At 47.5% G+C, this 23,385-nt stretch overlaps 2 protein-coding genes across 2 annotated transcripts; both read right to left on the minus strand.

The window, feature by feature from the left end:
• Positions 1–5,055: 5,055 nt before the first annotated feature.
• Positions 5,056–8,830, minus strand: LOC140311395 (tripartite motif-containing protein 16-like). Its single transcript, XM_072388770.1, has 2 exons — positions 8,025–8,830; positions 5,056–5,975 (listed from the first exon to the last, which is right to left on the minus strand). Exons 1-2 carry the CDS (start codon positions 8,607–8,609, stop codon positions 5,379–5,381), a joined length of 1,182 nt encoding a protein of 393 aa, XP_072244871.1. The 5' UTR covers positions 8,610–8,830; the 3' UTR covers positions 5,056–5,378.
• Positions 8,831–10,581: 1,751 nt separating this feature from the next.
• LOC140311488 (uncharacterized) lies at positions 10,582–23,213 on the minus strand. Its single transcript, XM_072388868.1, has 6 exons — positions 23,151–23,213; positions 15,843–16,012; positions 14,578–14,697; positions 12,203–12,230; positions 12,019–12,060; positions 10,582–11,600 (listed from the first exon to the last, which is right to left on the minus strand). Exons 1-6 carry the CDS (start codon positions 23,191–23,193, stop codon positions 11,359–11,361), a joined length of 645 nt encoding a protein of 214 aa, XP_072244969.1. The 5' UTR covers positions 23,194–23,213; the 3' UTR covers positions 10,582–11,358.
• Positions 23,214–23,385: the final 172 nt, after the last annotated feature.

The following is a 23,385-nucleotide window of genomic DNA, read 5'->3' on the forward strand; positions in this document are numbered from 1 at the left end:
AACTAAAATGAGAAAAACTCTGCCATCTAAGACAGATTAAAAAAGAAAAAACAAGGATTAATTGTTTAATCAAAAGAAAGCAAACCTTCCATGCAGCTGCTGCCTCCAGAGTGAGACAGCCTGTCCTCTCCCTCTTTATCCTCACCCTGATTATCAACTCCCTGCTGGCCTGTGGAGGAGGAATCTAAGAGGAAGCAGAGGGCGGGAAGACAGCAGCACCAACAGAAAACACTCGAGGTGAAGCCTTACCTGGCCGCACATAACAATTACCAACATCAGTGTTTTCTGATTATATTTACCCACTGATAAAAGTGAACGTGCCAACAGTTCTGCTCTGATAAGCTGAGCAAACATGACTGAGGGAAAATCAGCGTCCACAACACTGTATGAACCCCAAGTTAACACACATTAGCATTAGCATTAGCATCCGTGGCACGGTTACATGCTGCCATTCCACTTTTGGTCTCCAATTGTCGGAATAGCGAAACGTATTTTTTTATCAAACGTCCCGTCATTCCGACACTTTTTTCCTCCTATGGTCGGAATGGCGGTATGTTGTTTTTTTTTTAACATACCGCCATTCCGACACTTTTAATAGCCTATTTTTTAGCCTATTTTGCACTAATGATATGCCGGCGCAAATACGCCCTAAAGTTTGGCGCACAAACTCTAATAAAAAAACAAACTTTAATAATCTATTATCAAAATCCCCTGAAATTTCAAATATAAAAATACAGATATTAATGTAACTCTGGCGAGACTGAAACTGATTAAGCAGAAATACAGTGTCAGTGACCTGTCTCAGCAGCCAGCTGGAGCGGAGCTCTCCACAGAGCCCATGCGTCTTTTGCACGCTGTCATCATATGCAAAAGTAATAATTGCAATTACAGATATCACGGCTACTGCACAGGACACAGTTGCGAGCACTCTGCCTTGCCAATAGGAGAGGAGAGAAATGACAGCATAGAACGTATAAAACACAACAAAATGCAGTAAAAACGTTTATTCATGTTATTCACGTGATTTATGAGTACTCGCTCCAATTATGGGAAGCGCGGATGGGCTTTGCGCATTTGGCACAAACACACAGCTTTATACAGCCTGTTGATATCTTAAGGACCTAACTGGTCACACCTGGGAGTAAATGTCATGTAGAGATTGTTTTTACATGACATTACAGCTGAACATATAGCTTTCATCCACAAACCAACGTGGGAGAGCCCGAAGACGCATGTGCCAGACGCACATAAGCATGCGTAAAACCAATGTTGACCCCTTCATGTTTATTTGCTTTCTTCTGGTTAACTTTCGTTTCTTTTGGATTCTTGTGCGTGTTATGGAGCCGTTTCGGTCCATATTTGTAAGCCTTTTTTTCCTGGATTAAATTTTCGGAAGTTGAAACAAGTGGCATTGGAGTGTGTGATTAAAAACCACCGCGGTCTGCTTCTCCTCCTCCAGGTGCCCAGACTTTGTGTTTTTAATAACGCTTATCTGTAAACATGTGTTAAACATATAAATTGCATGAACAGAAAGAAGGGGCTCACCTGTTGAGTAACGCACATTTCCTTATACTGAAAGCCTTGTCGGAATGGGTGTTGCCACCCAACCGTTGTTAACGAGAACTGGAAACACAGATGGGGGTTTGAACGTCCCGCCCGGCATGGTCTTTCTGTTGTGATGTGGCCCAGAGATCTACGGGTAGCATGTGGGCTACATGTCGGCCATTGTTGTAGCTTCTCTGGCTAACACGTGACACACTGAGCACATGGTCACGGCGGCCATCTTGTTCCCCCACCATTACATGATCATTCCCACACAGACCAGTCTGTCATTGCTTGTCATAGCTTTAATAAATCATATTTTACTATTTTAAAGGAGAAGTTGTTTGTGGTCACTGTGATAGCTGCTGGTTGCGAAGGTCAGTGCTACGATTCTTAGGCTGAAAGTTCAGCTGCTGTTTCACCTCGTGACCACATAAGTAACCGTCTCCGTTCTCAGCGTGTACCTGTGCTACCAGATGAGTCCACAAGGGGCGCACCTGATCAACAAATCTATAAAAGAGGTTAGCTTTTTTTAATCAGTAGTATCATAGATGTTGTGTGAGGCCCTTAAACAATACTAAACATCAAAAATAAGCTGAGGTAACCCCCACCGGTCACCTACATATCGCAGCTTACTTACTCGTAACGCTAATTTCTGAGAAAGATAATGCACACACCTTTGTAGCTTGAGTGCACAGTGCGGCGTTACCATGGTTACCACGAGGAAGTGATTCAAGACGTGTAAAAGTTCTGCATGTAAAGAAGCTTGCATGGAAACTCAAAGAAAGTCAGCTGTTAGTGAGCTGCTTCAATGAGAAATAACAGAATAAAAAACAAAATCTTTATTTACATTTCAGCTCTTGTATTTAATCTTACCAAAACTTTTCATTTTAAAAGCTTCTTTATGAAAAAATCTGAAGTTTTAAAGTAAAATGAGGTGTTATGAGAAGGAAAGACTCGGTCATGATAAAGAACCGTCATCCGGTCTGATGGTTAATCTGTTGCTAAGTCTCTTATCAGTTCGTGGTTCAACGTGCGGTTTCTAATGTGTTTTAATGAGGTCTAAATGAGGAAGAAGCACATGAATCACAGCAGAGCTGATAAAAGCTTCTACAAACCTAAATGAATCATCTGAACTGTTGCGACTTCAACCCAGAGTCAGAAAAACTGAAAATATTAAATCTTTTTGACTGACACTGAGGAAACCAGGTGATGCAGAGTTCCAGCTGTTATTTTGTCCCATTCCTCCTTAAACAGGTCTTAAGGTGTGCAGCAGTGCGGGGGGGTGGTTGTTTCTCTGCTGGGGACAGGTCAGGACTGCAGGCAGCCAGTCCAGCACCCGTACCTCTTCTTCCTCAGCCAGGCCTTTGGAATGTGGCAGAATGTGGTTTTCCATGGTCTGCTTGAACAATGCTGGGACGTCCCAGGAAAAGATGTGGCCTTGAAGGCAGCATATGTTGCTGTAAAATCTCAGTGAGCTTTTCTGCATTAATGCTGCCGTCACAGAAGTGGAAATGAGCTTTGCCCCCTGATCCAACCCCATACCATCACAGAGCCTGGCTGCAGGGACTGGCTGCTGACAGCAGGCTGGATGCTGCTTTTGCTCTTTGCTCCATTTCTTCCAACAAAGATGTGGAATACTGATGGGTCTGACCACAGCACACGTTTCCACCGTGTGACGGTCCATCCCAGACGCCTCCGAGCCCAGAGAAGTGGACGAGGTTAACATCAGGCTTCTTTCCTGCACAGTAAAGCTTGTGAATGGAACTCTGTATTGTGGTGCTGGACAAAGGTTTCCACAGTAATCCCTTGTCCATGTGCTTCTATCAGCTGCTGATGAATGACGGTTCTTGATGCAGCGTCTGAGGGGTCAGAGGTCACGGGGTCCAGCTTAGGCTCGCTCCCTCGTCCTTTACACTGAAACACCTCCAGATTCCCTGAATGCTTTAATGATATTCTGCTCTGTAGAGGCAGAAATAAGCAGATCCCTTCCAACAGAGGTGAGGAATGACTGAAAGATAACTGACATCAGCCGTCAGATAATGTCAGATTAAGGGATTATTTCAGTATGTAGCTGCTGGGAATGGATTATATGCAAGTAAATCCACTAAATCGGACTGATCCCAGTTCTGAAAGCCTGCTTGAGTGGATATAAAAAGTGTGAGAACGCCTGGTTTTTGTGACGTTTGAGTATAATGAATCATTTCAAACTTTCAACACGACAACGAGTCAAAGCGTACGTCCAAACCAACGAAAAGAACGTTTTTCAAATGATTTATTGTGCTCTCATTTTCTAGACAAACCTGGCATCCTAACAGGGGTGTGCAGACTTTCTATAGCCACTGGACTGTCTCTGAGGTGTGTTTCATGGTAAAGGGGAATACAGATGCCACTTCACTTCACCAATTTAGAGGATGTTGTGTATTTTTTCTGCATAAAATCCCTAAAAAAACAACCTAAATTACAAGCAGCAAAACAAAAAGATCTTGCTGTTAGTAGCTTGAAAGCAGAAGTTAATGATGAGCTGGTTGTGCTCTGGCTGGATGTTATCAATGTGCTGAGTAATCAGCTGCAGGCTTGAGGTCAGAGCTGAACTGCAGAAACTTCCTCTAAATCCAGAAGAATATCAGGAAGTAAAGAGAGATGAAGCAGAAACTTCTGGGAGGGAATTGAAAGTCCTCATTATGACCCCCAATTACAACTAAACAAAAAATGAACAGAAATCATTTTAAAAATGACTAGATTACAGTTTTGTTTCGGTTTAGTTTTTCAGTGGAATGTGTTCCATGAGCAGATTTTTACAACCTGTAATAAATCTTCTTTATCTCCAGTTTATGAGGATATGTTCTTTTTAAATGACCTCTGCGTCATATTTGATTCGTGCTGAACTTGTACATTTGTTTCCCTTTGAAGGAGAAACTTAAAGTGAAGTTAACGGAACAGAATTAAACCACCAATGACCACAATAACAACAGATGACTAACTGCGGGTGATTCTTCGCTGGACCACTACTACAGGTTTATTAAAGCTGCACATCCTTCTGTTCACTGTGAGGTTTTCAGAAACGTCAGAACAGCAGAGTTCAGAGAATAAAAACTAATCATCTGAAGCATGTGGATCAAATCTTTCTGGGTGAGAGACGGAGGAAAGAAAAATTCAAAGAAGACTGGACTCATTTCTCTGAGATTAAGCTGTTTTATTGAAGAAAGTCAAATATTTTCTGCTCTGAACATGAACTCTGAACTTTGTGCTGTTACAGGAAAACGGCCTCAGTTATACCCTCACATCAGTTTGACATTTTCTCCGTCAGATTTCACACAAACACTGAAATGAAGACAACAGAAAACACTTTGTTCACTCCTTCAAAGTGGTATTTGCTGTGAAAATCTTCACTGGTTCTCACATTAAAGCTGATGAAGGACCTCCTGATTCCTGCTGATCCTGGAAATGACCGTTTCTGAGCACCTCAGAACAGACTTCCTCATCTGTTGGTTGATTTAGAAAACAGCAGCAACATTTGATCTCTGAAACTAATCAAAGTCAGTGTAGCTCCAGAATAATTTTACATTTACAAAGTGATGAGATGTGAACAGAATCTGTGATAAAGGAAGGTCTGCTGATCTCTCTGTTGGGCTCCATGAAGTGGAAGAGAAACAACAACATACAGACACATCAACACAAGCATCCAACTAATATTTAGAGCTCAGAGAAGTTTAGATTTTCATGTGGAGAAACATTTCTGTGAATAAAACTCATCATTAGCAGTGATTTCCTCCATGGCTGCACAAACCCAGGAAAAAGCAGCAAATAAACAGCAAAGAGCTGACAGGATACCTTTATTTCACTTTACACAACTCTGCTGAGGATCCATCAGAAGAATAAAGCCCAATCCCAGCATAGAGCGGCTGAGTGAATGTGGTCTGGACTCTGTAGAGGAGAGTCATGGTTTCAGAGATGCTGTAGAAGGACAGAATACCTGCTCTGTGATCCAGGTACACTCCGACTCTGGAGGGCTCAGGACCAAAGATGGAGGTTTTTATCTTGTACCAAAGTGAATGATTTTCTGGTTCACGATCTAATGCCCAAGATTTGTCATTATAACCAAATCCACATTCATCCCCACCTCCTGCTCTCCTGATGTTCTTGCATGCGACTGCGACACGAACTCTCCCCCCTCTCCACTCCACCTCCCAGTAACAGCGTCTAGTCAGACTCTCTCTGCTCAGAACCTGAAGATATCCAGTGAATCTGTCTGGATGAGCAGAATAAGACTGAAGTTGTTTCATATATGTCACTTTTCTGTTCCCCTCTGACAGTAACAGATATCTGTTTGCTGTGTTTGGATCCAGTGTGATTTCACGTGAATATTTTAAGAAGTCAGCTCTGCTCTTTGGTTGTGGTTCAGGTTCAGGTTCAGGTTCAGGTTCAGGTTCTGGTTCTGACATTAAAACATTTATAACAAATATTGATAATGATAATAACAGTAATAATATTGATAATATTAATAAGATGTTTGTCCAGTTCCATTCCTCTCTCAGGATGCCCTGTGGTTTCTCTCTGAGCTCTGACACAGCTGGTTCAGGTTCAGGTTCTGGTTCAGGTTCAGGTTCAGGTTCAGGTTCTGGTTCAGGTTCAGGTTCAGGTTCAGGTTCTGGTTCTGGTTCCTGCAGTAAAACATCCACCTCAGTGACTCTCAGTGAGATGTTGGTCCATTCCTCTCTCAGGATGCCCTGTGGTTTCTCTCTGAGCTCTGACACAGCTGGTTCAGGTTCAGGTTCTGGTTCAGGTTCTGGTTCAGGTTCAGGTTCAGGTTCAGATTCAGGTTCAGGTTCAGGTTCAGGTTCAGGTTCAGGTTCTGGTTCTGGTTCAAGTTCTGGTTCTGGTTCTGGTTCAGGTTCAGGTTCTGGTTCTAGTTCTGGTTCTGGTTCTGGTTCTGGTTCAGGTTCTGACAGTAAAACATCCACTTCAGTGCCTCTCAGTGAGATGTTGGTCCATTCCTCTCTCAGGATGCCCTGTGGTTTCTCTCTGAGCTCTGACACAGCTGGTTCAGGTTCAGGTTCTGGTTCAGGTTCTGGTTCAGGTTCAGGTTCAGGTTCAGATTCAGGTTCAGGTTCAGGTTCAGGTTCAGGTTCAGGTTCAGGTTCAGGTTCTGGTTCTGGTTCAAGTTCTGGTTCTGGTTCTGGTTCAGGTTCAGGTTCTGGTTCTAGTTCTGGTTCTGGTTCTGGTTCTGGTTCAGGTTCTGACAGTAAAACATCCACTTCAGTGCCTCTCAGTGAGATGTTGGTCCATTCCTCTCTCAGGATGCCCTGTGGTTTCTCTCTGAGCTCTGACACAGCTGGTTCAGGTTCAGGTTCTGGTTCAGGTTCAGGTTCAGGTTCAGGTTCTGGTTCAGGTTCAGGTTCAGGTTCAGGTTCTGGTTCTGGTTCCTGCAGTAAAACATCCACCTCAGTGACTCTCAGTGAGATGTTGGTCCATTCCTCTCTCAGGATGCCCTGTAGTTTCTCTCTGAGCTCTGACACAGCTGGTTCAGGTTCAGGTTCTGGTTCTGGTTCTGGTTCTGGTTCAAGTTCAGGTTCTGGTTCAAGTTCAGGTTCTGGTTCTGGTTCAGGTTCAGGTTCAGGTTCTGGTTCTAGTTCTGGTTCTGGTTCCTGCAGTAAAACATCCACCTCAGTGACTCTCAGGGAGATGTTGGTCCATTCCTCTCTCAGGATGTCCTGTAGTTTCTCTCTGAGCTCTGACACAGCTGGTTCAGGTTCAGGTTCTGGTTCTGGTTCTGGTTCTGGTTCAAGTTCAGGTTCTGGTTCAAGTTCAGGTTCTGGTTCTGGTTCAGGTTCAGGTTCAGGTTCTGGTTCTAGTTCTGGTTCTGGTTCCTGCAGTAAAACATCCACCTCAGTGACTCTCAGGGAGATGTTGGTCCATTCCTCTCTCAGGATGTCCTGTAGTTTCTCTCTGAGCTCTGACACAGCTGGTTCAGGTTCAGGTTCTGGTTCTGACATTAAAACATTTATAACAAATGTTGATAATAATAACAGTAATAATATTGATAAGATGTTTGTCCAGTTCTCTCTCAGGATGCCCTGTAGTTTCTCTCTGAGCTCTGACACAGCTGGTTCTGGTTCAGGTTCAGGTTCAGGTTCTGGTTCAGGTTCAGGTTCAGGTTCAGGTTCAGGTTCTGGTTCAGATTCAGGTTCAGGTTCAGGTTCTGGTTCTGGTTCAGGTTCAGGTTCTGGTTCAGGTTCAGGTTCAGGTTCAGGTTCAGGTTCAGGTTCAGGTTCAGGTTCTGGTTCAGGTTCAGGTTCTGGTTCTGGTTCTGGTTCAGGTTCAGGTTCAGGTTCAGGTTCAGGTTCAGGTTCAGGTTCCTGCAGTAAAACATCCACCTCAGTGCCTCTCAGTGAGATGTTGGTCCATTTCTCTCTCAGGATGTCCTGCAGTTTATCTCTGAGCTCTGACACAGCTGGTTCTGGTTCTGGTTCTCTCTGCCTCTCAGTCCTTTCTGCTGCAGCTGACACTGTGTCGTGGCCTTTATGTTCCTCCACAGAGCAGAGATAACAGATAGACTTCTGATCAGAGCGGCAGAACATCTTCTTCACCTCATCGTGACCAGAGCAGATGTTCTCCTGGAGGTTCTTGGAGGGCTCCACCAGCTTGTGTTTCCTGAATGGAGGTGAATCATAATGAGGCTGAAGGTGATTCTCACAGTAAGAGGCCAGACAGACTAAACAGGACTTGATGGCTTTCAGTTTTCTTCCAGAGCAGAAATCACAGGCCACATCTTCAGGTCCAGCATAGCAGTGATCAGCAGGAGCAGCTTGGAGTCCAGTCTTCTTCAGCTGCTCCACTAAAGCAGCTAACATGGTGTTTTTCTCCAGGACAGGCCTCGGTGTGAAAGTTTTCCTGCACTGAGGGCAGCTGTGGATTCCCTTCTGATCCTCTCCATCCCAGAAGCCTTTAATACAGTTCCTGCAGTAGTTGTGTCCACAGGGAATAGCCACCGGATCCTTCAGTAGATCCAAACAGATCGAACAAGAGAAGCTTTCTCGGTCCAGCTGAGCTCCTTTCTGCGCCATTTCTCCTCTCAGATCAGCGACTGAGTCGTCTGTGTTCCTGCTATAAAGGACTCCTCACAGCTGCTGCACCTTAAAGACTTTGGACTTTAACTCGTGTCATCAGGCTCTAATCTTTCCAGGAGGAGGAGAAACTTTAAAGAATATCCAGTAAGTAATAAAAACTGAGTGGTTTTATTCATCATAAAGACATAAAAACAGCACAAAGTCCAACTTATTGGATCTGATATCAGAGAAAGAACTGATAAACTTTTCCTTAAGAATGGCTTCTTGTGTCATTTGGCACAGCTCAGCCTTTTCTCCCTGTTTCCCTTCCTTAAGAACGGCTTCTTGACAGCCACCCTTCCATGGAGACCATTTCTGATGAGGCTTGGGCCAACAGTAGATGGATCAGCTGAAGGTCCAGATGCATCTCTCAGGTCCTGTCAGGTCACAGCTGGATTTTTTCCTCTTTCTTAAGGACATCACTTTCAGATCCTGTTCATCTGCTGGAGATAGTTTTTTAGGCCTGACACTTCTTCTTTTGTCCTCCACTTGTCCAGTTTCCTCAAATGTTTTAAGGACACACTGCACACCATGCTGAGATATGCCAAGTTTTCAGCTAATAGCTCTTTGGGAATCACCTTGTTGCTGCAGAAATCCTATTTTCTGTCTGTCAAACTGTGTTTTCTTTGCTGTTTTTCATAGATGCAGCTAAAGAAATGGGAACAAATGATGTGTCTTTGTGATTTCTGGAAAATTAATTTCTACTTTGCACATAAATGTAAATCAGATGAGAACTTCACAGTTTGTGTGATGTGAGAGACTCTTACAGCGGTAATGCAGATCAGTTTAAATAGAAAGTCCGTTATATTGCTTTAATATTCTTTAACTGTCCACGACGTCCTGGGAAAACATGTCTGGGCATGTTTCACACCTATCAGGGCTCATGATTTCTTCTTTTGTGCTTCTCACTGCAGCCCAACTGATCAGCCACAACATTCAAACCAGTTACCTTATGTGTGGAAACAGTTCCGACCTTCAGAGGCACATGATGGATTATTCTGCTTATCAACAAGGTGTGTTTTGGTCAGAATACCAGTTGGTTTAAGCCCAGTTCTGTTTCAGAAGTTCTTTGTTTCTTTGTCAACAGCTAAATGAAACGGTGGAATTAAATCAGTCTGAACTGGAGTCAAGAAGCTCCCAGAGAGCTTCAACTAACGAAGCTGCAACAGGATGTTGGTGAAAGGTTAGTTTCTGTCTGAAGACACTGGGATGCCGCTGTGGAGTTACTGAGAGTTTATGTGCTTTTATCTGTCATCAACACCTGGCCATCGGCTGCAAAAGGGAAGGAAAACCTCACTGTGACCTTTACTGTTGCTAAGTAACAAAAACAAGAGATCAGAGTAAACTAAAGATAAGACGTGTCATAAGACGTGTCATAAGACGCACATCCAACACCTTCAGCCGGCAGCCGGGTGTGGCAGCCCCCCCCCACCAGGCTTTAAAAAGTGGTCTTACAGGAAAAAAGTACAGATCAACTCCTCTGGTATGAAGCTGATATATTTTATCAGGTGAGACTCTGCTTCTCTGCATATGTAAACAAGCTTCCATTCAGATATTTTAGTGGTTTTAGTTTCGATGATATTTTGTTCTTTTTGTCAGAATCTGCAGCTCCAGATCCATGATTGATCATCTTATACTATACTATACATCTTATACCAACTCCCCGTTTCATATGAAGCACATACCCAGAGTCTGACACCTGCCTGTTCGGATCCTACCTGTGGTGCCTGCTCCGTAGCACATTCACGTGCCCGTTTCCGGTGTTTCTGGGGCAGGTTTAACCCCCCCGACATCTTTCTGTCAGCACTGATGTTCTGAGCTGCTTCAGTGACAGGTCATCAGCCACGTTAAGGCTTTCAGCAACACAAAGACTACGATGCAAATGAGCATTTTCCAAATCACTCCGTATTTACTCAAATATATTCAGCTTTATTTATCAAAAAGAGCTAGAGAAGAAGTTACATGAAAAACAGAATATATTCCAAAAGGGAATATATGTATAAAAAAGCTGAAACATATAGAGGAGATGCTGAGAAAACAGTGTTTGTGAGGCATAGACGGATTCTGATGACCACGGGCCCCTGCCTACATGCAACAACTGTTATTTAAGGGCTGCTTTGTTTGGCCCCTGCCATGTACAGGACTATATGAATACCTATTATGGGAGAGACAAATAGCCAGCCTTTGCAGTATTATTACTGCGCCATTCTTTTTGCGTAGCCTCTTCACTTGGGCTACAGGACATTTCTATTTCACAGTAAAAAAAAAACAGCCTGCAGCTGTCCCATAAATTCTATCTACGAGTAATTGTACTGTAAGTGCCAGGCACCACATGTGTTGACACTTGGAATAAAAAAAAAAAAAACAGCCAGCAGGTAACTCGATATATACTCTTTAAATTTAAATTAAATCTTTCACTATCGTTCTGTTTGCCAATTTCTTGCTAAAATAAACTGTCTTTCATTTGTTTACAGCGCACCGGGATGTTGCTCACATATGTGGGGCTGATATTTGACCTCATGAAGGCACAGCAAAGCCCAGCAATATCTTGCACAAGTTTGCCACAACAGTGGCACAAACCAAGGGGTAGCAAGATTAAAGGTGTTCCGAACTCGTCTAATGTCAGCAACAACTCTGAAGGCCAAATATTGGCCATAGTGCCCTGGGCAGAGGCCCACTTTGCTCATGCGGTAATCCATCTATGGTGTCAGGGAAGGCTTTTAAAAGTCTGTGATCCATCCGCTCCGAGTGCATTTTCCTTTCCGCCTTTGAAGAACTGACACGTATCCATAGGGATCTGCTCAGTCGGTGGGTTGTACGTGGCTGCGGACCCTCTTCTTCTGCATGTGTAGACACCCCAGATGACCCCCAGAACCAGAACAACGAGACCACCGATAAGCAGACCCCCGGTCAAACTGTCAAAGCACAAAGTTTTGGAGACGCAGAGACCTGAAAGACAAAGAGGAGAGGACAGCGTCACTGATCCGGTCGGCCTGGGGAACAAAATAAATCCTTTATTTCAGCTGGTTTCCTGTGAAAAGTCCGATTTTTAAACATTTATGAGGAGCTGCTGGGAGGACTTCTGCTGGTGAGGCCGGCAAATGTGTTTTTACAGCCATTATCATTCGTAACCATGGCAACAGGTAAGTTGTTAACCCGTCAGCTCGTCTTTTCCTGAGCCCTGAAGGACTTTCGTCCACCACCATCTTAGTTTAACCCCACAGCGTTTTCCATCGAGGTCAAGGATTCGAACGGAGCCGAAGTGTCTAATAACAGCTGTTAGAATTCTCCCTGCAGGACCATTTGTTATTATTCTGCCATCCTGACCTTAGTGACCACAGCAGTCACATGAAATGTGAACACTTACTTAATGGGGGACGATCCTTGTGTGCGAAATGGCTGCAGTTCACTGTAAAAGATGGAAGCACAGAAACAAGATGTTGGTCATCTTTAAGCAGACAACAAAATAAAAGTCACAGTTCTGAGAAAATCTGATCAGAATTTTACAAATCAATCAGATTTGAAGAAGCAGTAAAGAAGGAAACCCTCACCTCTGCAGTCAGTCTCCACTGAGTGCGTCTAAACGGAAGAAATACAGGAAAAAGAATAAAATCAGAGTTAAAATAGATACTCTACAAGCAGATTTTACAAGTGTAGCCCACTTCTCCTCATTACAGCAGAGAGGGGCCCTGAGTTCGTAAAACAAACTATGGTTTACTCAAAGTAATACCTTTAAAATACTCTCTCCCTTTAAGATGATGATTGTGTACAGCTTTAAAGTTCAAAATACTCTAAATGATAATATTGCTCTGGGCAGTATAGCAGAGGAATAACACATCTGTTTTAGAAAATAATCAATAATTTATTTCAGCAACACATATAACCACAAATAATACCCTTTAAATTAAATTAAATTCTTGTCTCTTTTGCCTGTCAATCACAAAATCAGATAACAAAAGTTTAAGTTTCATCAAAAACATTGTTATGTTTCAGCAAAACCTGTTAAGTTCAACACAGCAACTTTAAGTTTCAACAGAAAACCCTTCTAAGTCCAGCACAGAAAACTTTTAAAGTTTTAACAACTCAGTGGGCCCAACACATTCCCTCACACAGCCAAAACCAAAATAACCCCGTTGCAGGCCTGATATATGATGATGCTTGAGTGCGAGGAAAACCACTCTTTAAATCCAAATGAAGGACAGTGAAACCCGGTCCAAGCCTCAAACCAAAGGCGATTCTGCAGGTAGACTAAGCCTCCAACATGGCGTAGGCAGGTGAGAAGGCGATGGAGTCCCGGCAACCGGCGACCAAGGCAGCAGTGCAGGTTAATCCTCACAGTCCCGCATTGGGACCAAGAGACACAGGGGACGACAGGAGCTGGTTTAGCTACTGTCGAGCAAGTCAATTCGCTTCGCTTCGAATATCAGCAACACACACCGACAAGCCAAAAGGCTGCAGCCAACACAGAAACCTCCGGACAGAAAGTCTCTGGCTGCACATCAACAAGCACAGCTCCAGCATCCAGGCGCAGACAGTCTCCCAGCCACAGGAAACCACACACCTTTTTAGAGTCACACACTCGCTGCCATGCGTCTTCCTCCTGCTCCCTCCCGATCGTTATAACGTACGATACATTAAATAAATAATCAGACCTGAGCAGTAAATCTGGAATGAAGCATTAAGTCTGAATGTGTTCTGGGGCAGAAAAATATATTAATTTAATGCAAACCTGTTATTTAACTTCACTAAATGAATGCATTCATCTATAATGTCAATATTTGCTAATAAAAATGTGCAAATGTGTGTTTATTTTATCGGTTTGTGCAGCAAATGACATCAAATGGTTTCCAGTTAAGGATGAGAGCTGCTCAGTTCAACCTCTTTAACAAACCCGAGGTGAGACATGTCTGGACATGTTTCAAACCTGCCATGCTGCAGCTTTTCTTTAGTTGTGCAGCTCAAACTAAACTGTCAGAGTCTTGGAACGAGGCCCAGATTCCAGTCATTTGTAACTACTATCATTGTAAATTTAGCAGGATATCCTCCCCTTCAGGGATTTCCTCGTCAGTCAGACTTTTGTTTTCAAATCAAATGCAAAACGATGGAAGAGGATGAACAGACTCAGGCCGGAGGGTTCGACTCATTACAGAGTTAAAGTTTGGCTGACAAGTCAATCTGAATTTAATTCCCTAAAAGTGGAACAGAAGAGGCTAAAACAAACTAACTAAACTGTGTGAGACGTTGCTTTTAGATGAAATATTCAGCATCTCCTCATGTCTTCAACTTATCTGCCTGTCTCATGTCACAGAAATCACCAATCTGAAGAGTTTTTCTGCAGCTTTATCTGATACCAACTGAGCTCATCTTAGATGATGTAAGAATATTTATTCTTACGTCATCTCCCCAAAACCTGAAAAAATGTCTCCCACTTTGATTATATCAAACAGCAAAGTGGGATGAAAGCAAAGTGGCAGCATCTGAAGCATGTGAAATTACATTTGCTTTAGTAAATAAATCCTTAAAGTTTATTGTTAGCTTTGATGCTAGCTGTGATGTTAGCTGTGATGCTAGCTGTGATGCTAGCTGTGATGCTAGCTGTGACGCTACATCCTCATATGTAAGTCGCTCTGGATAAAAGCATCTGCTAAACACATAAACAATCTTTAGAAGATGAGTTTGAGAACAATCAGGAGGTTCCTCCTGGGACTACGCGGGTCATTATCTAACGGGGGAAGACTTGAAACAGAAGTGAAACTCCTAATAACACTCATCCAAACTATTTGATGAAAATATCATGATTCATATAGTATTTGGGTCACGTTTTGATTCGTCTGCACACAGTTTTAGGCGTTTAATAACCGCTTCTATGCGTACATTTAAGGCTTAAAGTTGTTTTTTGTGTAAAAGTTGGTGAAAAGCGTTTTACCACACAACATTCCCTCGTGTAGTGCAGGTGGTCGTGGCAGGTTTTGAGGTCGATGGACTGATCCGTTAAGCTCTCAACGAGGCTTTTGTTGAACGTCGAGTCCCGGCTGATGACAATGCCCTGAAAAAAAAAAGAGTTTTTTTGTCTTATAATCAGAGTAAATTTCAGAAACTCTGCCATAAGGTGAAGTTAAAACTGTTTAATACTTTGTTTAGATGGAAAATAATGCCTGAAACTCTAATTTTAGGATTTTAGCCATATATTTTTTCAATAAAATGCACAATAAATGTCCACTTATCAGACAAATCAGTTATGCTTCGAGGATGTACCATTTGACTTTGAATAGACAGACCCGGTTTATTTTATGACTAAATCTCCTGAATAAAATCATTTTAGGCTGACGCTGGTCCACCATTAATCAGCCTTTGGAAACCAATGACATAGATCTGCATGATAAATGCAGGTAATTGTTGGATTTCTGTCTGAAGACAGGCAGAGACATGCGGCCTGTGCTCATCTCCTTCCTCTTTAAGGTTGTCAGCCACTTTCTGAGCATTTCGCTTTTCTTTTCGGCTTTTTTTAGACCATCTTTGAAGCGGCTCACTTCTTCTTCCCTAAAGTCACGGAGTGTTCCTTCCTTCTGTGATTACATCATTCCTAGACATTAAAGACAACAGCTCGGTCACCGTTCTGCACTGCTGCTCATCATTAATGAACCTTCTAGCTTCACTCCAGGGGTCATGACAGCACTTATTCTTGTCTGATTTGTTTTTAACGTGTTTGGGTTCATTAAAAAGCATTAAAAAGGTGACATTTTGTGTAAAAATCCCTTCTTCTTGTTCCTGGGAGCATACATCAGGATGTCACCACAAACACAACCCTGGGATTTATTCAGTATTTTGACCAAACCCTGTCTCAAACATCTCAATAAGACCTCAGAAAGTTGTGTGAGGTTGTTAAAATCTGTCATCTTTCAGTAGGTTTTATCATTCTATTCAGACAGAGACAAAGAACAACTTTCTAATAGCCCTCTCGGTTCCCCCTCTAACCCAAATTTCTCCTCTGCCACCACTTTCAGATCTGACAGCTGACAGGAACTGACTCCAGCTGTGACGTCGACCACAGAAAATCAGTCAGCACAGCTGGTAATCCTCAGCAGCATCTACTGTGTTCTCCTCCCGCTGGTGGAGCTTTAACACCTTCAGGACCAGCTTCTCCACCTCAACAGCATCATATTAAAGAGCATCGCTGGTGAAAAGACTCACGCTGGTGTCCTCCCAGGACATGGTGCAGCTGGAGCAGCTGGAGCAGCTGGAGCAGCTGGGCGGCTCAGACAGCTGGAACCTGAATGTGCCGTTTGGAAGCTGTGTGACGTTGCAGTGCAGAGACGCCGCTGCAGCTGGAGGACACTGAAACAGCAGCAGAGCCACCAAACCTGAAATATTACCAGAGGAAACTAAAATGAAACCAGCGGGAGGGAATAAACTGTACGAAGGCTGGGTTTGATGTGACCCAGCAGCTCCCGGGGTGCAGACCTGAACCAGCTCAGCCTGTGTGAGGTGGGATCCCCGGGGATTAGAAGATGGTTCTCAGGTAAATAAATCTCACACTGCTGCTCTCTGATAATGTGCCAAAGGGCAGATCTACTGTCATAGAACAGTAAGTGATCCAGATGTTCGGGCCCTCGGGTCTGTACACAGACTGCTGCAGGATGCTCTGCTTGTTGTCCCCACATCAGGACAAACTCATGTTTATTCTCACATATTAGAATTAACATTCAAATTCCTAAAATGGACGAAAAATGTAAGTCAAACTCTTTATTCTGGTAAATAACCGTAAAGTCTGTGCAAACACTGAAAATGGGAAAACGCTGAAGACTTGAAGAGTGTAGAAAACTTTGAATTTCCCTTTTCTTCTTGAACAAATGAGGCAGATCCAGCTCCATGCTCCCTCTGTCAGCTCTGTGTTGTGTCTAAAAACAGCTGGATCTGTGTGAAAAAGCATTTCTGCTCTTTGTTATTAAGTCAGAAAAACGAATGTCACTGGTTTACTTCCAGCACTGCTTCCTAAAATCGTCTCAGAGCCTTAAAGTTAAGTTAAACCACACCGAGGGGCAATGTGAGGAAACTAGAGGAGCTTTGGTTACTTATCCAGGAAACCACAACTATTAGAGGTCACAGTTCAGCTGAGTAAAGGTCAGAGTTTCAGTTGAGGAAATGATTTCAACTAGAAATTAAACCTCACATTGATGCTCTTGCAAACTACTTCTGCAAATGTGTTCACTTCAATGAGTCTTTGGTCTGACTTCAGGGGAAGTGGCCCCATGAATCATTTTCCTTTAGCTCTCACCAGCAGACTTCTTCAGAAAAGTACAAAGGTGCAGAATGCACCTTCTTTAAGTCTCCAGCACAGCTGCTCCAGATTTTATCCAACCATCAGAGCTTTTTAGAGCTGAACTTCAAACCCAAACACACGCCTGATGTAACATCAGCCCCGTTCAAAAGTATTCAGGCTGCATTACACTGATAAGTGGAATCAACCCCTCAGGGCCAGCTGTGGCAAAGGGAGTGAAACACTGAGCGTGAAGGCGGGGATGTTGCGTAACACTGCGTCACAACAGCTTCAGGCGTCTTAAAACAATGACAAAGTAAGTTAAAATCATGCGGGTTGAATAGAATCAACAGTTAAGATAAAACTACTGAACAGTAACTTTTATCTGGCAACAAGTAGAAGAAGAACCGTTCAGCTTTTTGTTGCTGCAGCGCATTTCTGTGGAAATGTCTGTGGTAGAACCCACAGAAAGGCAGAACAAAAGAGAAAAATAAGGTATTTACCATCAATTATTCAGCCCGAGTTACAAATGTCACAACCTCCTCTTGGCAAAATAAAAACTGAGCCAAAATCGTTCACTTTTAATGTCAATAATCCCATCTGAAAGGAAAAAACAGTCAATTCTAAATTCAACTTTAAAGGAACCTGATATATGACAAAAACAGAAAAGACCGCCGTGTTTTTAAGAATGTAATTTAACCTAAAGGTTAAAATCAATCGGTGATCTTTGACAAGCTCACAGCCTTTTAATGCTCCGTGCATGTTTTCTGTGGAGGAGAGTTGGTCTCATTCATGAGCTCGAGTTTCACAAGCAGCGACTAACATCTGACAGAAGACTTTACTCAGATTCATGTGTGGTTTGCAGCACGGCTCAGATGAGCTGGTTCTGAGCTGCTCTCCAACCCAGCAGGACCACAGCTGAGCAGCCCACAGCACGTGCTGCTGCTGTTGGACTGGCTGCGCCATAACACCACTGTGGTGGGGTGGCTGCTCCATAACACCACTGCGGGTGGGGTGGCTGCTCCATAACACCACTGTGGGTGGGGTGGCTGCTCCATAACACCACTGCGGGTGGGGTGGCTGCTCCATAACACCACTGTGGGTGGGGTGGCTGCTCCATAACACCACTGCGGGTGGGGTGGCTGCTCCATAACACCACTGTGGTGGGGTGGCTGCTCCATAACACCACTGTGGGTGGGGTGGCTGCTCCATAACACCACTGCGGGTGGGGTGGCTGCTCCATAACACCACTGTGGTGGGGTGGCTGCTCCATAACACCACTGTGGGTGGGGTGGCTGCTCCTAACACCACTGTGGGTGGGGTGGCTGCTCCATAACACCACTGCGGGTGGGGTGGCTGCTCCTAACACCACTGTGGGTGGGGTGGCTGCTCCATAACACCACTGTGGGTGGGGTGGCTGCTCCATAACACCACTGCGGGTGGGGTGGCTGCTCCTAACACCACTGCGGGTGGGGTGGCTGCTCCATAACACCACTGCGGGTGGGGTGGCTGCTCCTAACACCACTGTGGGTGGGGTGGCTGCTCCTAACACCACTGGGGGTGGGGTGGCTGCTCCTAACACCACTGGGGGTGGGGTGGCTGCTCCATAACACCACTGTGGTGGGGTGGCTGCTCCTAACACCACTGCGGGTGGGGTGGCTGCTCCTAACACCACTGTGGGTGGGGTGGCTGCTCCTAACACCACTGGGGGTGGGGTGGCTGCTCCATAACACCACTGCGGGTGGGGTGGCTGCTCCTAACACCACTGTGGGTGGGGTGGCTGCTCCATAACACCACTGTGGGTGGGGTGGCTGCTCCATAACACCACTGGGGTGGGGTGGCTGCTCCATAACACCACTGGGGTGGGGTGGCTGCTCCATAACACCACTGGGGTGGGGTGGCTGCTCCATAACACCACTGTGGTGGGGTGGCTGCTCCATAACACCACTGGGGTGGGGTGGCTGCTCCATAACACCACTGGGGTGGGGTGGCTGCTCCATAACACCACTGGGGTGGGGTGGCTGCTCCTAACACCACTGGGGTGGGGTGGCTGCTCCTAACACCACTGTGGTGGGGTGGCTGCTCCATAACACCACTGGGGTGGGGTGGCTGCTCCATAACACCACTGTGGGTGGGGTGGCTGCTCCTAACACCACTGTGGGTGGGGTGGCTGGTCCATAACACCACTGTGGGTGGGGTGGCTGCTCCATAACACCACTGGGGTGGGGTGGCTGCGCCATAACACCACTGTGGGTGGGGTGGCTGCTCCATAACACCACTGGGGTGGGGTGGCTGCTCCATAACACCACTGTGGTGGGGTGGCTGCTCCATAACACCACTGGGGTGGGGTGGCTGCTCCTAACACCACTGTGGGTGGGGTGGCTGCTCCATAACACCACTGTGGTGGGGTGGCTGCTCCATAACACCACTGGGGTGGGGTGGCTGCTCCTAACACCACTGCGGGTGGGGTGGCTGCTCCTAACACCACTGGGGTGGGGTGGCTGCGCCATAACACCACTGTGGGTGGGGTGGCTGCTCCTAACACCACTGCGGGTGGGGTGGCTGCTCCTAACACCACTGCGGGTGGGGTGGCTGCTCCTAACACCACTGTGGGTGGGGTGGCTGCTCCTAACACCACTGTGGTGGGGTGGCTGCTCCTAACACCACTGTGGGTGGGGTGGCTGCGCCATAACACCACTGTGGGTGGGGTGGCTGCTCCTAACACCACTGCGGGTGGGGTGGCTGCTCCTAACACCACTGCGGGTGGGGTGGCTGCTCCTAACACCACTGCGGGTGGGGTGGCTGCTCCTAACACCACTGTGGTGGGGTGGCTGCTCCATAACACCACTGTGGGTGGGGTGGCTGCTCCTAACACCACTGTGGGTGGGGTGGCTGCTCCTAACACCACTGTGGGTGGGGTGGCTGCTCCTAACACCACTGCGGGTGGGGTGGCTGCTCCTAACACCACTGGGGTGGGGTGGCTGCTCCTAACACCACTGCGGGTGGGGTGGCTGCTCCTAACACCACTGGGGTGGGGTGGCTGCTCCTAACACCACTGTGGGTGGGGTGGCTGCTCCTAACACCACTGCGGGTGGGGTGGCTGCTCCATAACACCACTGTGGGTGGGGTGGCTGCTCCATAACACCACTGCGGGTGGGGTGGCTGCTCCATAACACCACTGGGGTGGGGTGGCTGCTCCTAACACCACTGTGGGTGGGGTGGCTGCTCCTAACACCACTGCGGGTGGGGTGGCTGCTCCTAACACCACTGCGGGTGGGGTGGCTGCTCCTAACACCACTGGGGTGGGGTGGCTGCTCCTAACACCACTGTGGGTGGGGTGGCTGCTCCTAACACCACTGCGGGTGGGGTGGCTGCTCCATAACACCACTGTGGGTGGGGTGGCTGCTCCATAACACCACTGCGGGTGGGGTGGCTGCTCCATAACACCACTGGGGTGGGGTGGCTGCTCCTAACACCACTGCGGGTGGGGTGGCTGCGCCATAACACCACTGTGGTGGGGTGGCTGCTCCTAACACCACTGTGGGTGGGTGGCTGCTCCATAACACCACTGCGGGTGGGGTGGCTGCTCCATAACACCACTGCGGGTGGGGTGGCTGCTCCTAACACCACTGCGGGTGGGGTGGCTGCTCCTAACACCACTGCGGGTGGGGTGGCTGCTCCTAACACCACTGTGGGTGGGGTGGCTGCTCCTAACACCACTGCGGGTGGGGTGGCTGCTCCATAACACCACTGTGGGTGGGGTGGCTGCTCCTAACACCACTGTGGTGGGGTGGCTGCTCCATAACACCACTGTGGGTGGGGTGGCTGCTCCATAACACCACTGCGGGTGGGGTGGCTGCTCCTAACACCACTGGGGTGGGGTGGCTGCTCCATAACACCACTGTGGGTGGGGTGGCTGCTCCTAACACCACTGCGGGTGGGGTGGCTGCTCCTAACACCACTGGGGTGGGGTGGCTGCTCCATAACACCACTGGGGTGGGGTGGCTGCTCCATAACACCACTGTGGTGGGGTGGCTGCTCCATAACACCACTGTGGGTGGGGTGGCTGCTCCATAACACCACTGTGGTGGGGTGGCTGCTCCTAACACCACTGTGGGTGGGGTGGCTGCTCCTAACACCACTGGGGTGGGGTGGCTGCTCCTAACACCACTGTGGGTGGGGTGGCTGCTCCATAACACCACTGTGGGTGGGGTGGCTGCTCCTAACACCACTGGGGTGGGGTGGCTGCTCCATAACACCACTGGGGTGGGGTGGCTGCTCCTAACACCACTGGGGTGGGGTGGCTGCTCCTAACACCACTGGGGTGGGGTGGCTGCGCCATAACACCACTGTGGGTGGGGTGGCTGCTCCATAACACCACTGTGGGTGGGGTGGCTGCTCCATAACACCACTGGGGTGGGGTGGCTGTGCCATAACACCACTGGGGTGGGGTGGCTGCTCCTAACACCACTGGGGTGGGGTGGCTGCTCCTAACACCACTGTGGGTGGGGTGGCTGCTCCTAACACCACTGCGGGTGGGGTGGCTGCTCCATAACACCACTGCGGGTGGGGTGGCTGCTCCATAACACCACTGCGGGTGGGGTGGCTGCTCCTAACACCACTGTGGGTGGGGTGGCTGCTCCATAACACCACTGTGGGTGGGGTGGCTGCTCCTAACACCACTGCGGGTGGGGTGGCTGCTCCATAACACCACTGGGGTGGGGTGGCTGCTCCTAACACCACTGTGGGTGGGGTGGCTGCTCCATAACACCACTGTGGGTGGGGTGGCTGCTCCTAACACCACTGCGGGTGGGGTGGCTGCTCCATAACACCACTGCGGGTGGGGTGGCTGCTCCTAACACCACTGCGGGTGGGGTGGCTGCTCCATAACACCACTGGGGTGGGGTGGCTGCTCCTAACACCACTGCGGGTGGGGTGGCTGCTCCATAACACCACTGCGGGTGGGGTGGCTGCTCCATAACACCACTGCGGGTGGGGTGGCTGCTCCATAACACCACTGCGGGTGGGGTGGCTGCTCCTAACACCACTGGGGGTGGGGTGGCTGCTCCTAACACCACTGCGGGTGGGGTGGCTGCTCCATAACACCACTGGGGTGGGGTGGCTGCTCCATAACACCACTGCGGGTGGGGTGGCTGCTCCATAACACCACTGTGGGTGGGGTGGCTGCTCCATAACACCACTGTGGGTGGGGTGGCTGCTCCATAACACCACTGGGGTGGGGTGGCTGCTCCATAACACCACTGTGGGTGGGGTGGCTGCTCCTAACACCACTGTGGGTGGGGTGGCTGCTCCATAACACCACTGCGGGTGGGGTGGCTGCTCCTAACACCACTGCGGGTGGGGTGGCTGCTCCATAACACCACTGGGGTGGGGTGGCTGCTCCATAACACCACTGCGGGTGGGGTGGCTGCTCCATAACACCACTGTGGGTGGGGTGGCTGCTCCATAACACCACTGTGGGTGGGGTGGCTGCTCCTAACACCACTGTGGGTGGGGTGGCTGCTCCTAACACCACTGCGGGTGGGGTTGCTGCTCCTAACACCACTGTGGGTGGGGTGGCTGCTCCTAACACCACTGTGGGTGGGGTGGCTGCTCCATAACACCACTGCGGGTGGGGTGGCTACGAAGGATCTCTTTGATTTGTTGAGTGGCTTTTTGTCTGGATGACAAAGTGCGGTTGGGGTCACACTTAGTTTTTTGTGTCACGTGCAGCGAACACTGACAGGTGTTAAGAGGTCGGTGCCAAGCCGCGACTGTCACGTTGCGCACAGCGCGCACGGCTCGCTTTAAGTGTCTGCGGTCTGTTATATCAGTGGAAACTTTGCATTTGCTTTGTGAACTGCTTGTTTGTGTCAGGAAACCACAGAACGACTCAGAAACACAGTTTCTGACAGAGTCCGGTTGGAGTTTCTCCTAAATTCCTGTAAAATAACTCTTTAAAACGTCTGTGCGGTCAGTTGTTAAAGACGGACTGAATGTGCCACAGAGAGGAAAAGGTGGGCAACAATCCCAGATACACAGCCTGGAGTTACTTCCAGCCTAATGTCTGTTTGTGTGCGGCCGCGCGCTCTTTGCACGCGTGCGCTGCAACCATCCAAACAAGAATTCAATGCAGTTTTATTTATATAGCGCCAAATTACAACAGCTGTCATCTCAGGGCACTTAAATAACACCGTCCACCATGGAGCTCTGTGTGAGGGCTGAACAGCAGCGACACTTACCGACCAGCAGCGCGCGCCGGGTGCGTGGAAGCGTCCAGCTCATCCTCTCAGCTCCGCTTCTTCCTGAAGACGAACGCAGACTGCGCGACTGCAGCTAATTTCTGCATTTTAGACTCTGCAAAGTTAGAGGATTTAAGTTAAATCTGAGCTTTCAAAGTAAAAGCATGATATCTCTGGATGACAGCTATTTCACATCAATAATACCTTGCGTCATTCCCACAATACTCCAACAGTT

Source organism: Leuresthes tenuis, unplaced genomic scaffold, assembly GCF_036924035.1.
Source record: "Leuresthes tenuis unplaced genomic scaffold, fLeuTen1.0.hap1 SCAF_7, whole genome shotgun sequence".
Classification (NCBI taxonomy): Eukaryota; Metazoa; Chordata; class Actinopteri; order Atheriniformes; family Atherinopsidae; genus Leuresthes; species Leuresthes tenuis.